At 42.7% G+C, this 20,425-nt stretch overlaps 1 protein-coding gene across 1 annotated transcript in view; it reads right to left on the bottom strand.

Moving 5' to 3' along the window:
• The window catches only part of CA8 (carbonic anhydrase 8), an 86,307-nt gene that overhangs the window by 33,107 nt on the left and 32,775 nt on the right, over positions 1 to 20,425 (bottom strand). The window contains exons 4-6 of the mRNA XM_047727517.1: positions 10,291 to 10,386; positions 4,786 to 4,848; positions 2,517 to 2,565 (exon numbers count right to left, since the gene is read on the bottom strand). Coding sequence (XP_047583473.1) covers positions 2,517 to 2,565; positions 4,786 to 4,848; positions 10,291 to 10,386 — 208 coding nt within the window. The remainder of the gene's footprint in view (positions 1 to 2,516; positions 2,566 to 4,785; positions 4,849 to 10,290; positions 10,387 to 20,425) is intronic.

The raw sequence follows: 20,425 nt of genomic DNA, 5'->3' as shown, positions 1-20,425 counted from the left end.
CTTTTCAGAATGAGGTCATTTTAAACTACAGCCTCACACCTGTATTCTTAAACTGATCGTCACGGAGAAGATAACCAATGGGAAAATACGATGAGCCCTCATTCTAGTATTGATACTGATTTCGAACCATGATCACTCTGTGAGCCAAAGACGGCTCTACAAAGTTGATAGACTCATACATATGTGTACATATAGGTCCAGTTCAGTCACTTTCTTCATTTTTTTTTAAAGATTTTATTTATTTGACAGAGAGAGATCACAAGCAGGCAGAGCAGTAGGCAGAGAGGGAAGCAGGCTCCCTGCTGAGCAGAGAGCCCGATGCGGGACTCGATCCCAGGACCCTGAGATCATGACCTGAGCCGAAGGCAGAGGCTTTAACCCACTGAGCCACCCAGGCGCCCCTCTTTATTTTTAAGATTGTATTTATTCATTTGTTGGAGAGAGAGGGAGAGATTAAGAGAGTGAGCACAAGCAGGGAGAACAGCAGGCAGAGCAGAAGCAGGCACCCTGCTGGGTAAGGAGCCCGATATGGGACCCGATCCCAGGACCCTGGGATCATGCCGAGCCGAAGACAGACGCTCAACCAACTGAGCCACCCAGGCATCCCAGGTTTGGTCACTTTAGAAGACATGTATCTGTGTTGTTTTTTACTATACTGAAGAATTCCCCTGACTTATTCATACCTAATCCACCCTTACTACCTGTGAGGCACTCTTCTAAGTATTTCACATGAATTCATTTAACCCTCACCGCAAACCAATGAGACAGGTATTATTGTTAGCCCTGTTTTCCAGATGGGGAAACTGAAGCACAGAGGGTGACATAATTTGCCCAAGGTCACTCAGCTAATAACTGGCAGAGCCAGGTTCAACACCAAGCCGTCTGACTTCAAAGACTGCACTTTTAAACATTCTGTTCTATGATAATTGTCTTTCTCTGATTGACTTATTTTGCTTAGCATAATATGTATGATCTCTCTCATAGGAGGAATTTGAGAGGCAGGGCAGGGGTTCATGGGGGGAAGGAGGGAAAAATGAAACAAGATGGGACCCGGGAGGGAGACAAACCAGAAGAGACTCTTAATCTCAGGGAACAAACTGAGGGTTGACGGGGAGTTGGGGGAGGGATGCGGTGGTTGGGTTATGGACACTGGGGAAGGTATGTGCTATGGTGAGTGCTGTGAATTGTGTAAGACTGATGATTCACTCACCTCTACCCCTGAAGCAAATAATGCATTATATGTTAATTAAAAAAACAGTAAAGAGAAGTTTTTGCATTTTTACATGCAATGATTTTAAAAGAATCTAAAGGCATTCTGTGATAATAAAGCAATTTTTACTGTTAAAAAATAAAAATAAAAATAAACATTCTGTTCTACCTCTCTCTATACATCTCCCTCAACAGCAAAATACTGAGGTCCCATTATGACAGGACAAAAGAAATCTTTTAGTTCTGCATTAGAGGAATTCATGATCAAATATGATGGATAGATGTTCATGGCAAAAACTGGTTTGTTGGGGCGCCTGGGTGGCTCAGTGGGTTAAGCCGCTGCCTTCGGCTCAGGTCATGATCTCAGGGTCCTGGGATCGAGCCCCGCATCGGGCTCTCTGCTCGGCAGGGAGCCTGCTTCCTCCTCTCTCTCTACCTGCCTCTCTGCCTGCTTGTGATCTCTGTCAAATAAATAAATAAAATCTTTAAAAAAAAAAAAAAAAACTGGTTTGTTGTAAAGCAACTAAAGGTAGGCCACAGATGATACAATGCCTCAGCCTACGTGGTTTTGTTTAAAACACTGAGAAACAGCATATAATTTAGGCAGAGAGATATGAAGACCAAAATTTTATACAAAACCACCTTTAACTACAAACTATGCTTTGAGTATTTTATACCGAGTTCTTAACATGTTTTAAGAGTAACATCTATATGACAGCAGCACTGCAAAGACTTTACCTTAAATAATTAGATATAAACTTTATTTCACTCTGGAGATTAGTAAGAACTTGACTGACCAATTCTAGAAGTATCTTAATGCTACGTTATTACACTCATGCTTTACACAGAGGTAGCAATTCTTTTTTTTTAAAGATTTTATTTATTTATTTGACAGAGAGAGATCACAAGCAGGCAGAGAGGCAGGCAGAGAGAGAGAGAGGGAAGCAGGCTCCCTGCCGAGCAGAGAGCCCGATGCGGGGCTCGATCCCAGGACCCTGAGATCATGACCTGAGCCGAAGGCAGCGGCTTAACCCACTGAGCCACCCAGGCGCCCCAGAGGTAGCAATTCTTGCAAATGAAAATCCAAAAGAAACTCTTCAGAGAATAATGGAAAAAGTGACAAAATGTTTGTTTCAAAAGGTTACTTATGTTTAGAGCAATCGGAAAGTACTACCTAGGACAGAGAATGTAAACTGTAAAGAAACTTTATTAACTAATAAAATATAGTCATATGTATTCGGAAGGAAACAACGCAATCCTATTCACACAGTTAAAATCCTTCTTACACGACCGAGATTAACACCTACCTGGTAGTAAAGTGTTAGGATTAAAGCAGGGTATCGTTTTGGACTTCCCCTGAAAAAGAAAAAAATTCACCGTATATTATCATAAGATTCCTCAATTTTAGAATAAAAAAATTACTAGCTCTAAGGACCCAGGTTGACATCTTTTCTGAATGGCATCCCGGACTCCAGATGTCTATAGATGTCCCACTCTGTCTTCTCAGGGGAGCCGCAGCAACTGATTCCAACAAGACACTCCTGCTCTGACTCCATGGCTATGTCACTGCGACCACAGTTCAATTCTCCCTACAATTTCAGAGTGAAATTTACAATTGTCTGTCTACTGTGTTGTCTGTCCCAGTTTTCCTGCTCCTAAGCACATCCACACCAAAGACCTGGGTTTTGGTGTAAAATGCCTGAACCTGGTTCAGAGAATTCTTTAGAAATGACCTTCCTCCTGCTACTCTGACCTCAGCTCTTAACCTTTTTGGCATTACAACCGGCCTCCTAAATTCTCATTCTGTTTCCTTTGCATTTGGTAACTTGTCTCTATGATCTATTCGAGATCCTCTTTTCTCCAGAGAGGGAGAACTAACACCTGAATGAAAATATTCAATTCTACTAACGCCTGGGTGGCACAGTCGGTTAAGCATCTGTCTCTTGGTTTCGGTTCATGATCTCAGGGTCCTAAGCTCGAGCCCCGAGACAGGCTCTGCACTCAGCATGGAGTCTGCTTGAGATTCTCTCTCCCTCGGCCTGCCCCTCCAGCTTATGCGCTCTCTTTCTCAAATGACTAAATTTTTAAAAAAATATATTCAATTCTCATCAACTTTTATCAAAGTTGTATTTAAATTTCAATAAAATAATTTCAATAAAATACTTGTGCCATTGTTCAATCATCACATTTGCAATCACTATTTTAAATGTCCCTTAAATTGCTCATGCCTTAGAGGCAAACAGACCTGTCATGATAGCTGGAGGTCTCTTGTAAGATTACTCTGTCAAAGCAGACATAACAAGTTAATACGTAGCCTCTTAGTCTCTTCCTTACTTCTAGGAATGGTTTGACACATTGTAAGAATCCAGCTTACTTGCTTCCCACCAGCCCCCTGTATTCCATAAAGATAGAGGTTGTATGAGCTGAAGCAATGAAAGAAAATTTCTCAACCCATTTCTATTAGACAAATGTCAGTCAAAATGCGTCCTTCCCCCTTCTTACCAGCTTTTTGACTAGTCTGTGCTTTCCCTTGGTAGCTGGATTCATTCTAAGCCTGCTCGGGAAATCTCTGGTAGACGTTTTTTCCCTAGTCCAAGACACCCTGGGCTTGCACCAGCCTCAAGCTAATCAGACTTCACTTCCAGATTGATTTTTGGATCGGCCGTGGGTCTTGGTCTTCGAATCTCTGCACTGTCTCTGCAGTAGCTCTCGAGGATTAAACTACTGCCCTCCGAGGCCACTCAGATTCCATCAATTCAACGTGCGCGTGAAAAGCACTGGTTATATAACAGAGCTTGGCTTCCCAGCAAAGCTGGGCTGAATCACTACAGAATTGTATCAAACTAAATCACCTTCTCTGCGATACCTGATCTTACAGCTTATGCATACTTGCCTTTTTTCGTTTTTTAACATAAATACTTTTTAGTATAGTTGCCATAATTTTTGTTTCAATTACACAACTTTCCTATAACCAATGGGCGGAAGGGGTTAATTCCACAGGCCTGGAATGCTCAAAAAGCAGCCCATCTTGAGGACTGGCCTTGATTGGCTCTGAGGTCTTGGAATATTCTGCCTGATAAGAGTGTTTCCGTATGCCGGAGGCCTTGGGCCACGCTGTACCAGTTGGACCAGAGGAGTTTATCCTGACAATGTGATTTATGATGAAGGCTTGGTTTGGCTGGGGCAGGGGGTGAGGCTGGGGCTAGTTACACAGACACTTCATGTCCACATAACGGACTCCTAGTAAAATCCCTGTACACAAAGGTTCAGCGAGCTTCTCTAGTTGGTCACACTTCAAATGAGCTGTGGCATACCACAGTCGAAAGAGTTAGGTTCATCCCGTGATTCCACTGGGAGGGCACAGCTGGAAGCTTATGACTGGTGTCTCCTGGACTTAGCCCCATGCGCCTCCGCACTGTCCTCCTTTTTTATCTGTGTCTTTCCTCTGTCATAAACCACAACCAGGAGAGTAACAGCTACTCTGTGAGTCCTTTGTGCGCATCATCAAATCTGAGAGTGGTCTTGGGGACTGCTTTCATAACCGGTATTTTTATTTTCTTTTAAATAAGGACTTACCTTGTACTGAATATCCTGGAGGATTTCAGTCACAGCCTTCAAGCCTACGTGTTCTTTTCCTATCTGCAATACATAAAGCATAAACCATACCATAACTATCTTTAAATACTCCGCTTTCATTCAAAAGAATTAACAGAAAGTGAAGCTCAAGTCCTCCTGAATTTCCTTCTCTAAGAATAAATGACCTTTTCATTAATAACCAGGTCAGCATCTACAGAGGGCGATTAAAGTTGTAAGAAAGACTAGTACAAGAAAGTATTAGTTCTAAGACATTTTCGAGAATTCATTCTAAATTCATCTTACTAGGTAGAGATTACTACCCACTGTGTGATCTGCAGCCGACCCCTGAACAATGAGGGGGTTAAGGGCAGTGACCCCTGTGCTGTTGGAAATCATGTACAATGTTTGACTCCCCTCAAAACTTAACTGCTAATAGCCCACTGTTGACCAGAAGCCTTACTGATAACAGCAGTCAATTAACATGTATTTTTGAATGTGACATGTATTATTACTCTATTCTTACAATAAGCTAGAGAAAAGAAAATGTTATTATGAAAATCCTAAAAAAGGGAAAATATATTTACAGTACTATAAAAAATTCATGCATAAGTGGACCTGTGCGGTTTCAAAGTCAAGTTTGTTCAAGGGACAACTGTATATCAAAGGATATAATACTGCAATTTAATATTTCAAGGATATTTCTAAATTAAAATTGCTCATCACATTTCAGACCGTTTCATTTTTTTACCTCTGGCATTTCTAGATCATTGTTATAAAGACTGTACCTATACTGGAGGTGGTGGGTGGATCTGTTGTTAAGCATCTGCCTTTGGCTCAGGTCATGATCCCAGGGTCCTGGGATTGAGATCTGCGTCGGGCTCCCTGCTCAGTGGATAGCCTGCTTCTCCCTCTCCCTTCTTCCCTCTCCCCCAACCCCCGCTCGTGTTCAGTCTCTCTCTCTCTCAAATAAATAAATAAAACCTTTTTAAAAAGACTGGACATAATTGTATAACCACCATTTTATTCTTAAATTCATCAAAATATGCTGCTCATAGCTTTCTATTTTAAAACATTATGTATCATTACATATTTTTAGTGTAAAAAATGCTCCACAGAATGTGAGATTTCAAAAGAAATTTGACATTAAGTATTCCTGACTTTAACTTTTAAAAACTGTAAGTGCCATCTGATCTCCACTTTTCAACCAGGTTTCAATGGCCCATGATAATGGAGGACAATAGCAACAGGAGATAATTTAAAATCTGAGATAAACAATGTTATTATATGCTTTTTCTCTGCCCCACACATTTGTGCAGGATGACCTACAGGAGCTAGAAAAGCTGTCAACCTCTCAACGTTCTCCGTTTCTCTCCACATGCACCAAGTGTGAAATATGCCAGGTGAAGGGGCATCAGAGAGGAAAGAGACGAGACAAGACACTTACATAACCTAAGATAGGCTGATCAGTTCAAAAGAGTCCAGACTTAACTATTTCCCAAGTGTCTGCAATTCCTCAGACAGGCTCAAAAGATGGAAAATGAATTCTCTAAAGTTAAGAAAATAATACTTGAGGCAAATGCACGAATGAGTGCAGAGTCCGGGGCCTGACCTTTGGAGGCAGTGGACCTTCCTCTTCATTGTACTGGTTTAACAGTGAGGTAGCACTTGGAGGACTTCACCTTGGTCGATGTTTTTCCTTCCATGCATCTCCTGTCAGATTACAACTCTTCAAAGAGTCCTTATCCGAATCCAGTAGGGCTACATACTGGAGAGGTTCAGAAGCAAGGCTGCCCTCACAGGATGCCCAGGTTCTGAGCCTGACTCAGTGTTCAGGCCGAAACAAGTTTACTTAACCTCTCTATCCTTCAGCTTCCTGGTCTATCCAGTGGGGGAGGGGTGGGGTACTGAGGATAAAAGCGATGGGGTTGAAGATAAGACAACAAAGACCTCAGAAAAGGGCATAGACCGTCCTAATTCAATTGCTATCACCCACTATTATCCTTACTTAGAATGCCAAACAGCATCAAATACAGTTTTTATGGAGAGTAGTAGTATCTCAGGCTCCTCCTCTTCTAAAGATTCCGTACTTTGTGGGCAAGAGTTTTAAATCTTGCAACAAACTCTAGCTCTTGTGGCATCACTTCCCTTTCCGTCTTTGCCGGATTTTCGCGGGAAGAGGTGATAACCACCCAACAAAGCAAGTATAGATGCTACTCTGTGCAGCCCAGCCCCCGAAATCCTAGAGCAGCCCAGGTGACAACATAGCCTGGTGCCCAGAGTCAGCCAAGAACCAGGAGACCCATTACCTCCTTACCCCTCACTATCCAAAATGACCCCATCAGCCCTGCCCGACCCTGGCCCGTGCTTTTCCACCTCTCACTCTGACCTCACCTCATTTCCACTGTGCCCTCTGCAACAGGGGCCACTGCCTGCTGGACTGTGTGAAGCCCTAAGGTCTGCTCAAGGCCCAGCTCACCTGGGCCTTCCGAGTGGACGCTGTGTGGTCTCCCCCAGAGACAAGGCTGAAAGCAGAGGTCAGTACCCTGTGGGTACCCTCTGATGCATACTCTGACCCATGGGCACGAGACTGTCCTAGGACTGGACCATCCTCCTCAGATAATACCAGGCTCTACTTGGGGCGAAGTTATACTGTCACCACCTTTTTTAAAAAATGACCCACTGGTCACAACCCCTCATCGTCCTCACCTCCTGCAATCACTAAAAGGACCTTGACTCCCTGGAATGTGTCTTTACCCCTAGCCCGTGGCTTCCAGCCCCTTCTACCTCGGCACTCATCCTGAGAACATTCCCTGAATTTGTTTTCCCTCTGAAAACTTCTGCTCTGAAGACCGTTCCCTTTGACCACAGCTTCTCATCCATGCAGCTCTTACCCTCTCCTGTCTCTCTCTCTCCCCATTCACTGATCTAAGGAGCCACGGCTCCCAGGGGCCTCTTGGCTCTGTCTCTTTCCCTTCCTGACACCTCTCTAGCCATCCTCCATTCTCTCATCCCTGTGTCATCCTAAGCCATCTGCTCTGCAAGAGATCAATTCAACAATTCTTGAGAAGTTTTCTACTCTTCTACTTGGATAGAGAAACAAGCCACAAGATCTCGTCCTGCACCATCTATGATGTTCAGTCTCAAGTGGGTCTCCCACACTGACTGTCACGTCTGTTACCACTCCCCTCTGGGCTATTTCAAAACCCAACTCCACACCCATGCTTCCCTTGCTCTAGAAGTAATTCCACTTCATGTGTCTCAGAGATGATGAAGGTCATCAAGCATGAGCTCCTCTAACTTCATGCCTTTCTTCACCTTTAAATCCATCCCGTTTCTACCCACTCTTTCTTCCTGCTCTGCTCTGGTTAAAGTGTGGATGCCCCCTCATCTCCGAGGTTAGTCTACCCACAAAAGCTCTCTACCCAGCATCTTCTTGTCTCCTCCAGAACTCTTATATATCAAGTATCCCTTTTTTTCCCAGTATTTTTAAACTCTGCATCTGCACTCATGCTTTTTGCTCAGAATAAACATATAGGCAGATCGCAGATCTTGAAATGAGACAAAGAGAACTTTCCTATACATCAGCATGAGTTATTACCCCCATCTGTCTTTCTTTTCTTGAGCCAAGCTTCTTGAAAGAGAAACCTACGCTCACCGCCCCTGCCTCCCCCCTGCCTCCCCCCGCCTCCCCCCTGCCTCTCGTTCTCCCACTCCTCCTGCCGAAGTGTGAGAGCCCCAGATGGACTTCAGTCCCTCTCGTCTCCACTTCAGTGGACACTCCTCATCAGTCCTTCTTTCTTTCATGAGATTCTGCTCTCGGACTTTCTGTAAGTTGACTCTCTCCTAGGTAATGAGAATGGCTCCTCACAGCAAACTCGGGGAAAGTTAGAACAGGTGCACGTGCTCATAAGCTTCCCTGGGGCCTACAACCATGAGGTTCTTCCTGGAATACTGATGCTGGTTCCCAGAGCCCTGGCTTTCAGCCTAGTGCTCTATCAGCCTATGCCACCTGACCTATGCTAAGGATAAGTAAGTGAGAATATTCTCGTATTTAATTCCATTCACAAATATTTAATGAATTCCAACTCCAGAGATGAAATGAACATGTTTATTTCTCCTCTTGATGTGACTGTTCAGTTATTTATTTTATTTTATTTCATTCTTATTTTTTAATAACAAGACATTGCTTTCTACTTCTATTGCCTCAACTTCTCAAATTTGGGCACTTTATTAATTTTTTCAGGTTACAAAAGTGGACTTCAATAGTTACTACTTTAGTACACTAGAAGTCATCAAAACATTTTTACCAGTGTCTTGATAACGTGATTTTATTCTGCTTATACAATGCAGTTATAAAATAGGCTCTTGCCTATAAAAAAAAAAAAAAAAAGAAGCCATGAAGTAAAGAGTAAGAAGGTTCATTTAAAACTCTGGGAATTTGCTTTTAAATTCTGTGACAGGTGTCATATTTTCAAGATACTGATTTTAAAATATTAAAAGGCTAAAACCTTTCTGTCAATAGACAAATACCTGAGTGAGAAATTTATAAAGGAAAACTGCTGTCCTTAATATTACTATTGAAATATATACAACACCAAAAAAGCAGGTTTGCAAAGGCCCCACTTTCTTAGAAAAATTAAGTTACTGACAATCACTGTTCTCATATGACTGCTCTAGTCTCACATTCTCCAAAAGGAGAGCCCAGAACCACACAGAACTGCAGTTACAGCAATGGTTTCTGGTCTTGACAGTGACACTAAATCTGTGTGTGACTGTGATCTGTGACCGACCTCTCTGGCCCTTGTAGGACCATTCTGTAGGATGGGGAAGGAGAAAGCAGGGTCTCTTTTACCTCTTCATCTTTTAGGACATCCAACAGACAAGACAAAGTTAAAAAGACTCATGGTAGGGGTGGGGAACTAGATTAAATTTTTACTTTTGAAAGTAGGTAATCTGTTTTTTATATGTTTCACTAAATTTAATTAATATCCTTTGCCCACTACAGAGCTCAAACCTAAACTCTATATTGACTGTATCCACCAAGATCTTCACCAGTCTTATTTTATCAGTGTTTTCGATCAGACACTTCAAATCATCTGGGAGTAAAAATTATTAATAACAAAGAGCTAAAAGAGTCTACTATATGATTACATTATTGATTTTTCTTCAATTTCACAGCAAGCGCCAGCGCCCAAAAACATTTTCTAAAATTCTTTTTCATTAATAAAATGAACTCTGCCTTCAGGAGACATTTTCAACATCATTTCTCCAAAGACCCTGAAGCCCAGTTAGAAAAAAATGTCTACAGACTAAATGAACAATTTGCTACCCGTGAATATGGCTGCTCTCTCGCGAGCCAGAAGAATCAGGTGTCCTCTTCTCAAATGAGCTGTGTTCTCTGCACAGGAGTTTAAGAAGTAATAAAACTGAGAGCACAAAATATTCTGCCAAAGAATCAGAAATAAGGATCTCTGAACAGAACAGTCACAGCAGGAGACCATTTACCTGAACAAACAAAGCAATGATGGCAATGCCATGTGGCTTCCCCACAGCCTCGTCGATACTGCCAAACAGGGTGGAGTTCCAGTGGATCAGATGCAGCTGAGGAAACAAGATGGGTCATCTCGTTATTAATGCATTTCTAGTGAAAACCTCAAGGACAGATCAATTTCTCCTTAATGAGGTCTGTTACGTCTCTGTGGTACCACATGCAACGGAAGTGTCCCAAACAGACACACACAGACCACTGCTGGAATCCAGGTTCTCGAAGAGTCTTTCCTCCTTATTTCCAAACAGCTGTCAATGCTCAGTGGATTGCGGACTCTTCGGTTCCGCTTTAATCCTCATCAGGAGCACATCTAAGGAGACCGGCAGAAGGCTCATTGATTTAGTCGCCTTGCCTTTCATAAATGCTGTCCCCTCTGGTTTTCGAGAGGACAAAACCCCGGGTCTGGGCACAAACACCAGCACTCGTTCCAGGGATTAATACCCACAAAATCACATACTGGGTCACCTGGTATTTCCATCAGAACCACGACAAAGCCAGCCTCAAATTCTGGTAAATTATTTCAACTCTCCAAGGATATACAGAGAGAGCACCCTATAATGCGGCATCTTCTTCAAGTCATGGTAATGTTGTTAATGAATGTTGATGGAGAGCTCTAAAAGAAGGCCATTTCCTGCACCAGAGATAAACTTTTATCTGTGAAGGAATGACAAACAGTGCTCTAGAGGGACTCCCTCACTCCTAGCTTCATAAAGCTTTGTGGCTTTCAAGTTTATCTAGAACATGCACTTGCTCCTACAGCACTGATAAAACACTAGCAAGAAGCCAAATTCAATTCCCTCGTTCAAATCAAATGCCCACTGAAGTCCTTAGGAAAACAGTAGCTAGGTCAACCTTCTGCCGAGAATGCTATCTTCATCACTACAGCTTTTAATCAAGTTATAATTACTTACCACGTTAAAACACTGCCTCGTTTAAAAATCAGTTCGAATCCAAAAGGACAGAGCTAAAATTCAATCACCATGTCATTTTAGCATCCATATTAAAATGTGAAGGTACGTTATCGTTGAGAATAGGCACTGATTTGCTTTTTCTACAGCTGAATTTGTCCTACTAGAATGCGAGATTATTAAACTGACCGCTAGAGGGAGGCAATGAAGTCCTCTGCCTGTAATAGAAGCTGGAACCTAGAAAAAGACCACATTCAAGGCCAAGCTAGGACAGGCTATGAAAAGCCAACATGGACCGCGACTGCCCAGTACATGCAACTGTCAAGGCACTGCCTTTGAGAAAACAATGCTCCATAACGTTTCAATTAATAATGAAAGACAAACCAATTTTAATCTTTCCTCTTCTGGCTGCAACAATAGCATGGATTCCCAGGGGTACAGTTAAGTGTACAGTGTACAGATAAGAACCGACTAACTTAATTAAATAAACAAAGAAGGCCCAAGGTTGAAATCTATTTTTATTCGACAAATCACCAAGTCCAAATCAACGTTTTTCTTACTTCTCATAGCAACATTATGGGGTATTTTTTTCTAAAATAAAACAAGTCCCCCAAAAACCCTTGTTTCTTTTTGTGTTTCGCCTTGCCACTCCTTAGAACTCAGCAACATTGTTTACTCACACCTGATCTTCCACACCTGCTTGGCGGTCTTTTGCATTTAAAAAATTGAGGGTACCCACGTCATAAGCAGACGCTGCACACGGTGACTTTGTTTCAGGGAGTGAGTTTATAGTGAAGAAACCAGGCAAACGCTCCCCGGACCATGGGAGCAAGATCAGCAGCTTCAGTCATCAGCGTGTGCCGTTGACAGGATGTGGTGCAAATGACACGTTCCCCCCATGGTCTCCCCCCCACCCCATAACCCATAACCCCATCTAATCATGGAAAAAAACATCACACGGATCCCAGCAGAGGGACAGTCTACAAAATACTTGACCTAATACAAAATATCTTTTGTACTCTTCAGAACAGTCAAGGTCAACAGAAACAAGAAAACCTGAGAATATGTCAGTGACAAAGGGACCTAAGGAGACATGAGAACTAAATATAACATAGTATCATAGGTGAGTTCCTGGAACACAGAAAAGAAATTAATTTAAAATTAAGGAAACTGAGGGGGGTCTGTGTGGCTCAGCTGGTTAAGCATCTGTCTTCGGCTCAGGTCATGATCCTGGGGTCCTTGGGATGGCTCAGTGGGTTAAGGGTCTGCCTTCAGCTCAAGTCATGATTCCCAGGGTTCTGGGATCGAGCCTCACACTGGGCTCCCAGCAAGCCTGCTTCTCCTTCTGCCTGGTCTGCCTGCCGCTCCCCCTGCTTCTGTGCTCACTCGCTCTCTATGACAAATAAATGTAAAAAAAAAAAAAAAATCTAAAAAAAAAAAAAAGTCTAGATGTTGCTGTGAAGGTGCTTTTTAAAGATATGATAACGCTTCAATCAGTAGACTTTTAGTAAAGTGGATTAATCCCCATAATGTGGGTAAGCTTCATCTAATTCATGGAAGGCTTGGGAGCAAAGACTGAGGTCCTCTGAAGAAGAAGAAATACTCCCTCCTCCAGGTTATAACACACAAATTCTATCCCAGTTTCCAATCTATGACCAGCCCTGCAGATTTTGGACTTGCCAGTTCCTGTGAGCTCATGAGCTAGTTCCTTAAAACAAATCTTAGTTTCTCCCTCCCCCCACTCTCTGTTTCAGATATGTATTCTCAATATATATTTTGTTCCTCTGGAGAACCCTGACCGATGCACAGGTTGTACAGACAAGTAAACAAGCAGGAAGTGTGGAGACAAATGGAGGTTTAAATATGAACAAGACAAGTAGCCACAGGGATAAAGACAAAGGACCCTGACAATTAAAATGACAGTGTTTGGAATTTCCTCTCCTAAGCCCAAGCAGGGTTGCTGTAGGGAAGGGGCACGGAGGGACAAAACAATTCACAGAGGATCAGAAAATACATACCAGAACTTCTGCTCATTTATTTTTGTCCTTTTTTAAAATTTTAGCTTCCCTATACCTCACAAAATAATTACACAGAAAAAAACAGACCTAGATCAAATACATATGAGCATGTGTATTTATTCCTGAATACGAACAACAGTGAGGGCAGGTGCTCCAAGATCTGCGGAGGGATAGCGGAGTTTGAAGCGGCCCGTCCAGTCAAAGGGAGGCTATCGCAGAGGTCCAAGCAGATGCTGTTATCAGTCGAGGGAACTGGGAAGTGGAAGCTAGGAAGCTAACTTCAAAGCCTAACGGTAGACACGGGCTCTAGGGTGTGTCTGGCCCATGGAGAAGACTACAGAGCACGGAGGCGGGGATGCTGGGCACTTCTGCAACCCTACTGATAAATTCTGAGCGGCAACATGCTCTCACAAAAGGTCTGTGCACCAGCAATCAAGTCTTAGAGTCTTGGTTCAGTTCACAGCTCTCTAGTTCTGTGAACTTCACAAGTCACTGACTCGTCTGAGAGTCAGGCTCCGTGACACAAGGAGAGCGGTGTCTTCCCAGCTTGGCTTCTTCACACCTCTCCCTGCCGACTCTCTTTATCCCTCCATTTCTCTCCCTGGGCACGATCGTGCTCATTAGCCTTAATCATATGCAGGCAGCAAAGGCGAGGAAGCAGAGGGATGAATTTTCAGAGTGGAGAGTGGCTTACTTGAGAATCAAACCTGAGCATCTAAATGACCCTGACTGTGGCTGAGGAGTCTAGGGGTGAGACAGCACCTTCGCCACAAGGGCCGCCTGGACTCCTGATGCCCCCACTCATTCTGTCAGGGTCCATGGGACCCAAGATGACTGGGGGCAGGGCTCTGCCTCACCAGGGCCTTCCGGAGCCCAAGCACATAGCACAGCAAGTGGCATAAGGCCTGCCTCTTCCCCCTTGAACCCCAACTCCCACTATGGCTACCAACAATAGTAGCTAAAAAAAGAGAGAACTCTTCAACAGAAACAACAGGGCAGTTCTCCACTCTCCCCTCAGGGACTCACCCTCAAAAGACGAAAGGTTTTGGCTTCTTCGCAACCTGGGTATGTCTGAGTAGAAGACAGTGGTTTTCTCTATCGAAGCCAAGGCTTTCCTCACTTACTGTTCTTCCCCCAACCCCCACCATCCCCCAACCACAAGGCCTCAAGGTATGTGACCTCCTGTGAGGTATATATGTACATACTGTGGCGACTGGGTGGCTCAGTTGTTAAGCATCTGCCTTCGACTCAGGTCATGATCCCAGGGTCCTGGGATCGAGCCCATCAGGGAGCATCAGGCTCCCTGCTCAGCAGGGAGTCTGCTTCTCCCTTTCCCACTCCCCCTGCTTGAGTTCCCTCTCTCGCTGTGCCTCTCTCTGTCAGATAAATAAAATTAAAAAAAAAAAAAGCACAATGTCCATATTATGGAGAAATAAGAAAGCAGAGAGCCATTATTCCTCTTATCCACATCATGACATCATTCCTTCCTATTAAAAAAAAACAAAAACAAACAAACAAAAAAAAGCTGACCCTACAATAACAACTGTAAAGCATCCTTTTACAGTTTCAGAGAAAATCACAAGTTTTGCTGTAGGGCTCACAAATTCAAATTTCCTGCAAATGATTACGCCGCTCTACCATTAGTACCCGTGAAACGTTAATCTTAATGTACTTAACTCACAGCGATAGATAAATTTGTCCAAAGTTATGAAACTGTGACAAGCCATAGCCTTATAATCACTTATTTGTCACTGAGAAAAATAAGTTTGAAGATTTCATGGCAGCCTAACAGAAAGCTATCTTCAAGATAAATGAGGTTTATTATTAACATAAATAACACGACAGCATTAAAGTACAAAAGAATGAATCATGAGGAATGGAAAAGGCAGTGAAGGCTAAAAAGGCACTTATGACTCACAAACTTCTTTCTCTAGCCCTGTGCACTCATTCACACAAATTCTGTGAAGTCTCCTATCCTCACATGCTTGATGGCCAATTCCTTTCAAAGGGCTTCATGTCAGCTTAAGTTCAGTATCACTAGGATCCACGTCAGCTCCCTTCAAAAATGCCCTCTTACCAGCTCCACCACGGAGCCCCAACCTCCTGGGCTTGAGACCTTGACCCTCCCCGAACCCCTTTATCTCCAACTCACCAACGCCTTTCCTGGCTCCTAATTGTTTGTATTATAAAGCTCTATTTTATGCAGCTTTCACATTTCCTCTGTTCAAAAATGTCTAATTTGCTTTATTTCCTGCCCACACAAGATTTAAATTTCTCTAACCTCATCCTTCCCCATCCTAACTATCTCCAAAATACTCAAACCAAGTGAGACTCCTGACCGTTCACAACCGCCTCCCCATTTTTATGTTCCACTCATTTAGAATGCCACACCCCGTCCTGTCCCGAGACTTACCTAAACTCTACTACCTATTCTCCTGGGCCTCAACAGGCATTTGATAGAGAGACAGACAGACTGAGGACGGACATGACGGACATGACGGGAGATAGAAACAGATAACAGCTTGAACCAATAGGTACAAAGGAAAAGAGATAACTGGGGTTTCCAGTTTGGGTTTACTTCCCAAAAGTAAGAGGAGTTCACTCGTAGAGAAGAGTTGAAAGTTACATCACAACAGTCCAACCGGTCTCCCATGAGTCAGCGATACAGAATGAGAACTGCTTTAAGAAGACAGGCTGAAGTTATGGACTACAGATAGCCTTAGATGTCTAGAGAGAGCTTTACAGAGTCCGCTCACCCGTGCATCCAGTCACAAAAGAGAGTGACAGAAGGGAAAAGACTGAGCTTTCAGAAACAGTGAGATGAGAAAAGGGGAGTATCAAATATGCAGGAAGAAATGCAGAAAGTTCCAAAGTCCTGATGGACAAAAGAGAAAAATCCTTCTAGAAGAAATTGTGATCAACAGTGTCCAGGCTCTGCTACAAAGATACAACGAAACAGAAGAAAATGAGGAGAGGAAGAGATTTGGGATTTATTTCTTTTTAAAGATAAATGAGAAGGCTCGGGCAATAGAATGAAAGCCACAGAGGCAGAATATGCAGACATTAGGATAAAACCAGCAGGGCAAAGCCACTCATCCATGAAGGTGGGCGGGGAGTATCAGAAAACAAATCAAAAGGTAACTAACTACAAGTAAAGGCTAACTGATTTTTTTTTTTTTTTAATAAAGAGAAACCGTACACTTGAGTTTAAGTCACCTTTGCCTTTAGTGTTCTTTTAATCTATTCTTTCAACGGGCAAGGGTAAAACCTGAGAGAATCATAAGCCACTGAAAGTTTTGATAAATCAGAAGTATTCAGTGCACCTATGAACTCACAAGCAATTGCCCCCGAAAACCATTCTCCTGCCGAACTATAGTCACCGAGAACTTTCCTCTGAGCTCGGCCATCCTGGTTTCTGTGTCCTGATTTTGCTTAACTGCTTCACTTCGTCCCAGAGAAATTTAACGATGGAGAGTGGCAGCCCCATCTCCCACTAGATTCTGAGTTTTGGAAGCCAAGAATGTCACCTCCCCCTGCTCCCTCACACTCCAAAACACCCATTTTCAAAGCACTCGGGAAGAGTGATGAAATGAGAAAAAGGAAAAGAAAAGATAATGTCTCGGCTACACTTCTGCTGAGAGGGTTGAAACAAAGAAGACGCGAAGTATTCAAATTTTTAAAAAGAACGGGAAACGAAGTGAAATGTTTTGAGTAACGAAGTGAGAGCGATAATTAATTGCAGAAGAGCAGAGAGAACAGCCCCTCTCTGCAGATCTCCTCCCTGGACGAGGCGGCCATTCATCTGCAGATAAACTAGGATTTAGTGTGTATCATTTTCAGGTGAGGCTGCACTTGAAGATGTCACTGTCAATAAATTATGCAGCTATTATGCAGAGAAGGACATCCAGGGTGCAGACAGATAGAATAGTGACAAAGTGCTGTAAAGCATGAAATGGAAAATAAATTATTTGAAATTCTATCTCTGACTGTCACTTACTTGTTATGTTTGCCTAAACTTAATTATGTATCCTCTTACGCAGGTAGAAGAAAAATAAGAGGGTAGGGTAAAACATTTCAGAGCAACTTCATCTATTAATATATTAATATCAAAAGCTATTTATAGTGTTCTTAGGGTTCGGAATTGTCCATTCAAAAGGCACCTGAGTTCTCTGAAATTTCTAAAAAGATCTTTTTTCAGAGCAGAATGACCTCGTCTTTGAATGCTAATTTCCTTTTGTTTGCTTTGATGTTGCTGTCCTCTTCAAAGAGGGCATCTTAGTACTGTTAGGGCTCTTCTCTCAAAAACAGAAGCTTCGTCCAGGAAATTCACTAGGAAAGGCTGGAAAAGGCTTGGGGGAGGAGTCATGAATCAAAGAAAACAAACACATCATTTTAAATTAATTTCTATTTAATGCAAGATCAAAAACAATTAAAACAAATTCTTTCACATTGGCCTGTTTTCCAAGAAATATCTCCCATCTTGTTTCTTAATCCCCTCTTATTTTATTAAAAAAATAAAAAGAAAATCTGAATTGTGCATTATGGGCTGCAATCAACTTGCCATAACCAAAATTCTCTATATTTCATTTGTTATTCTGTAAAATAAAGGCGGCTAAGGGGTGTCACGGGTCTTGATGTTACAGAACAGAAGTCATTTACGGACTGCATCTGTTTGCTCTGTACGGTGGGTGAACCACTAAATACTGTGTGTATTCTTGCCCCACTGTCCCCAAATAAAAAACACATTAGAAAAGAGTTCTGAAATGATGGCAGCATTCAACAAAACATTTACGGAGCACCAGGAATACCTGGGTTTTAGTGCTCACTGCTTTCAACACTGGAAACACAAAGACCTCAAATCCTTTTTTTTTTTTTTAAATATTTATTTGAGGGAGAGAGAGAGTGAGAGAGAGCATGAGAGGGAGCAGCAGACTCCCCATGGAGCTGGGAGCCTGATGTGGGACTCAATCTTGGAACTCCGGGATCATGACCTGAGCCGAAGGCAGTCGCCTAACCAACTGAGCCACCCAGGCGCCCTTCAAATCTTTTTATAATACGGGATATGAATAAATAAAAAATATAAAACTTCTAATTCAATGGAATAAAAAGAGCAGTGAAAAGGGTCGGCTGCAAAGTAAATTATGGAGGCTGCTTTGGGTGTCTCTGTAGTTATTTAATGTGCTCTGATGTGTGACATTCTCCACCAGGCTCTGCTCACTACAAACTTGACTTCACTTCAATCCTCACTATCCTTTTCCTAAGAACAGATGCTGGCACCGCCACCAACACCCCATCTTGATAAGAAGGGAATGGAGGCACAGAAGGCAAAGTACCCCACCTAGGGTCACACAGCTAACAAGGGACAGAGCCAGGAGATGGCCCAGGCAGTTGGGCTCCACCCTTCCATGGCAGCTCTGCCCTCCAAAGAGGGGAGGGCAGAAGACTGATCTGGGTAGCTTTCGCAGCGTGATTGTTCCCACAGTGCATGGAGGAAGGACAAACCGCATTCTCCCTCGAGACAAGAAAAACCAGGGAGAAAGAATGACAGGTGTACACATCAAGAAATGGCTAGTAATCCAGTCGGGCTGTGCCTGATGCCAACAGCACACAGTGCAAAGGCACACACCTGCTATGAATGAACACTTACTCCCTCTGAGCTCCCTGGGAAACTACTGGAGCTCTAGGAGTCTCTGTTGCGAAGGACAGATCATACTCTCTAACATTTAAGGCCCTTACAAGGGCAAGAGATAGGACATGGAAAGCTCCTGGGAAATACCAACGAAAGTGCTCACTAGAGCCAGTGAGAGTGGGGAGAAACAGGAGGGGCCAAAAGAAAGGGAATGTAAGAAAACTGTATTCAAAGTCTTGGAAAACAAAGGTAAGCTCATCTACCTTCCTTTTGGTTATTTTCTCATTTTGCTGCTGAACTCATCTATTTATTTTCCTCAAGGTTAAAGGTAAGGACTACGTTTTCCATTATAGAAAGCTGGATCGCTTCTACCAGAGTTGCAAATTAGCAGGCTAATCCATGAGGGAAAACACGTGATGAGGAGGGAGGGGGAGAGCTAGGAAAGACATCCTCTGGCCTCTTCTCTTCCCATTGAGCATATTGTTGTTGGGGGACCCTCTACAATCCCAGGGCGTCACTGGCCATCTAGATGCCCATGATTCCAAAATCAACATCTTTCACCAAAATCTGTCCTGAGTCTAGACCCCTTTACTAAACTGCCTACTGAAATATTTCAAAATTAGTGTTTCGTCACTGAAGTGCCTCCTGCACTCCTCAGAGCTCCCCCCACCTTCGCTCCTAGCTCTGTTAAGGGACCCAAACCAGAAATCTCTTTCATCATCTTCTTCCCTTACAAACAATCAAGAGCTGTGTCCTGCCATTTTCTACCTCCTTAATATCTCCCAAATCCATCCTCGTGATTTATCCCCATGAGCAATTCCTTGGTTTAAGCTATCAATAACCTATTGCTGGAATTACGGCCCAGGTCTCTTAACTAACCTCCACAGCTGGCATTTCAAATTCATCCCCGACCTTGCAGGTATATGGCGCAAATGTGATGATGTCATCCTCCTCGGGAAAGCTCATCTAAGGCTTCTTACTGGACCGAGGGTACAGTGCACACTCTTAATACACATGGCACTAGAAAATGTCTTCCTATAATCTTTGAAAGTATGCCAGCTTTATTATAAATTAACTATTTCACATATGTTGGTGATAACAATTACAGTAAGAAGCTCTTTTTAGCAATAAGAATGCACATAAAACAATTTTAATTTGGCTTAAAATTCAACACAATTTCATTTCTCTGTAAAATACCTCTGTCAATTTTCATAATCCAACTTGATACACCTAATAAATTGCCTCTTAACCTAATTTTCAGGAAATATATTTTAAATCCAATTACAGTATTTAAAACACTACCATTCACAATAAAATACATTTATCTGAAAAAAAAAAGTTAAAGAAAATCCCTTTTAATCCTCGCTGTTCCTGTAAAGGTACTTATCTAGAGCAAAAATCAGAACCGTTTTAGTAGAAATATGAGAAGGCATATATTGTAGAGGGAAAAGAATGGTACTTGGTCTGAGTCTCAGCCATTATGGATATACCTGGGGCAACTTATTTAACGCCTCTTGACCGGATTAGTCAGCTGAAA

The sequence above is a fragment of the Lutra lutra genome, chromosome 4 (genome assembly GCF_902655055.1).
Source record: "Lutra lutra chromosome 4, mLutLut1.2, whole genome shotgun sequence".
NCBI classification, from domain to species: domain Eukaryota; kingdom Metazoa; phylum Chordata; class Mammalia; order Carnivora; family Mustelidae; genus Lutra; species Lutra lutra.
Note: the sequence above shows the minus strand (reverse complement) of the source record. Positions and strands in the feature narration are given on the sequence as shown.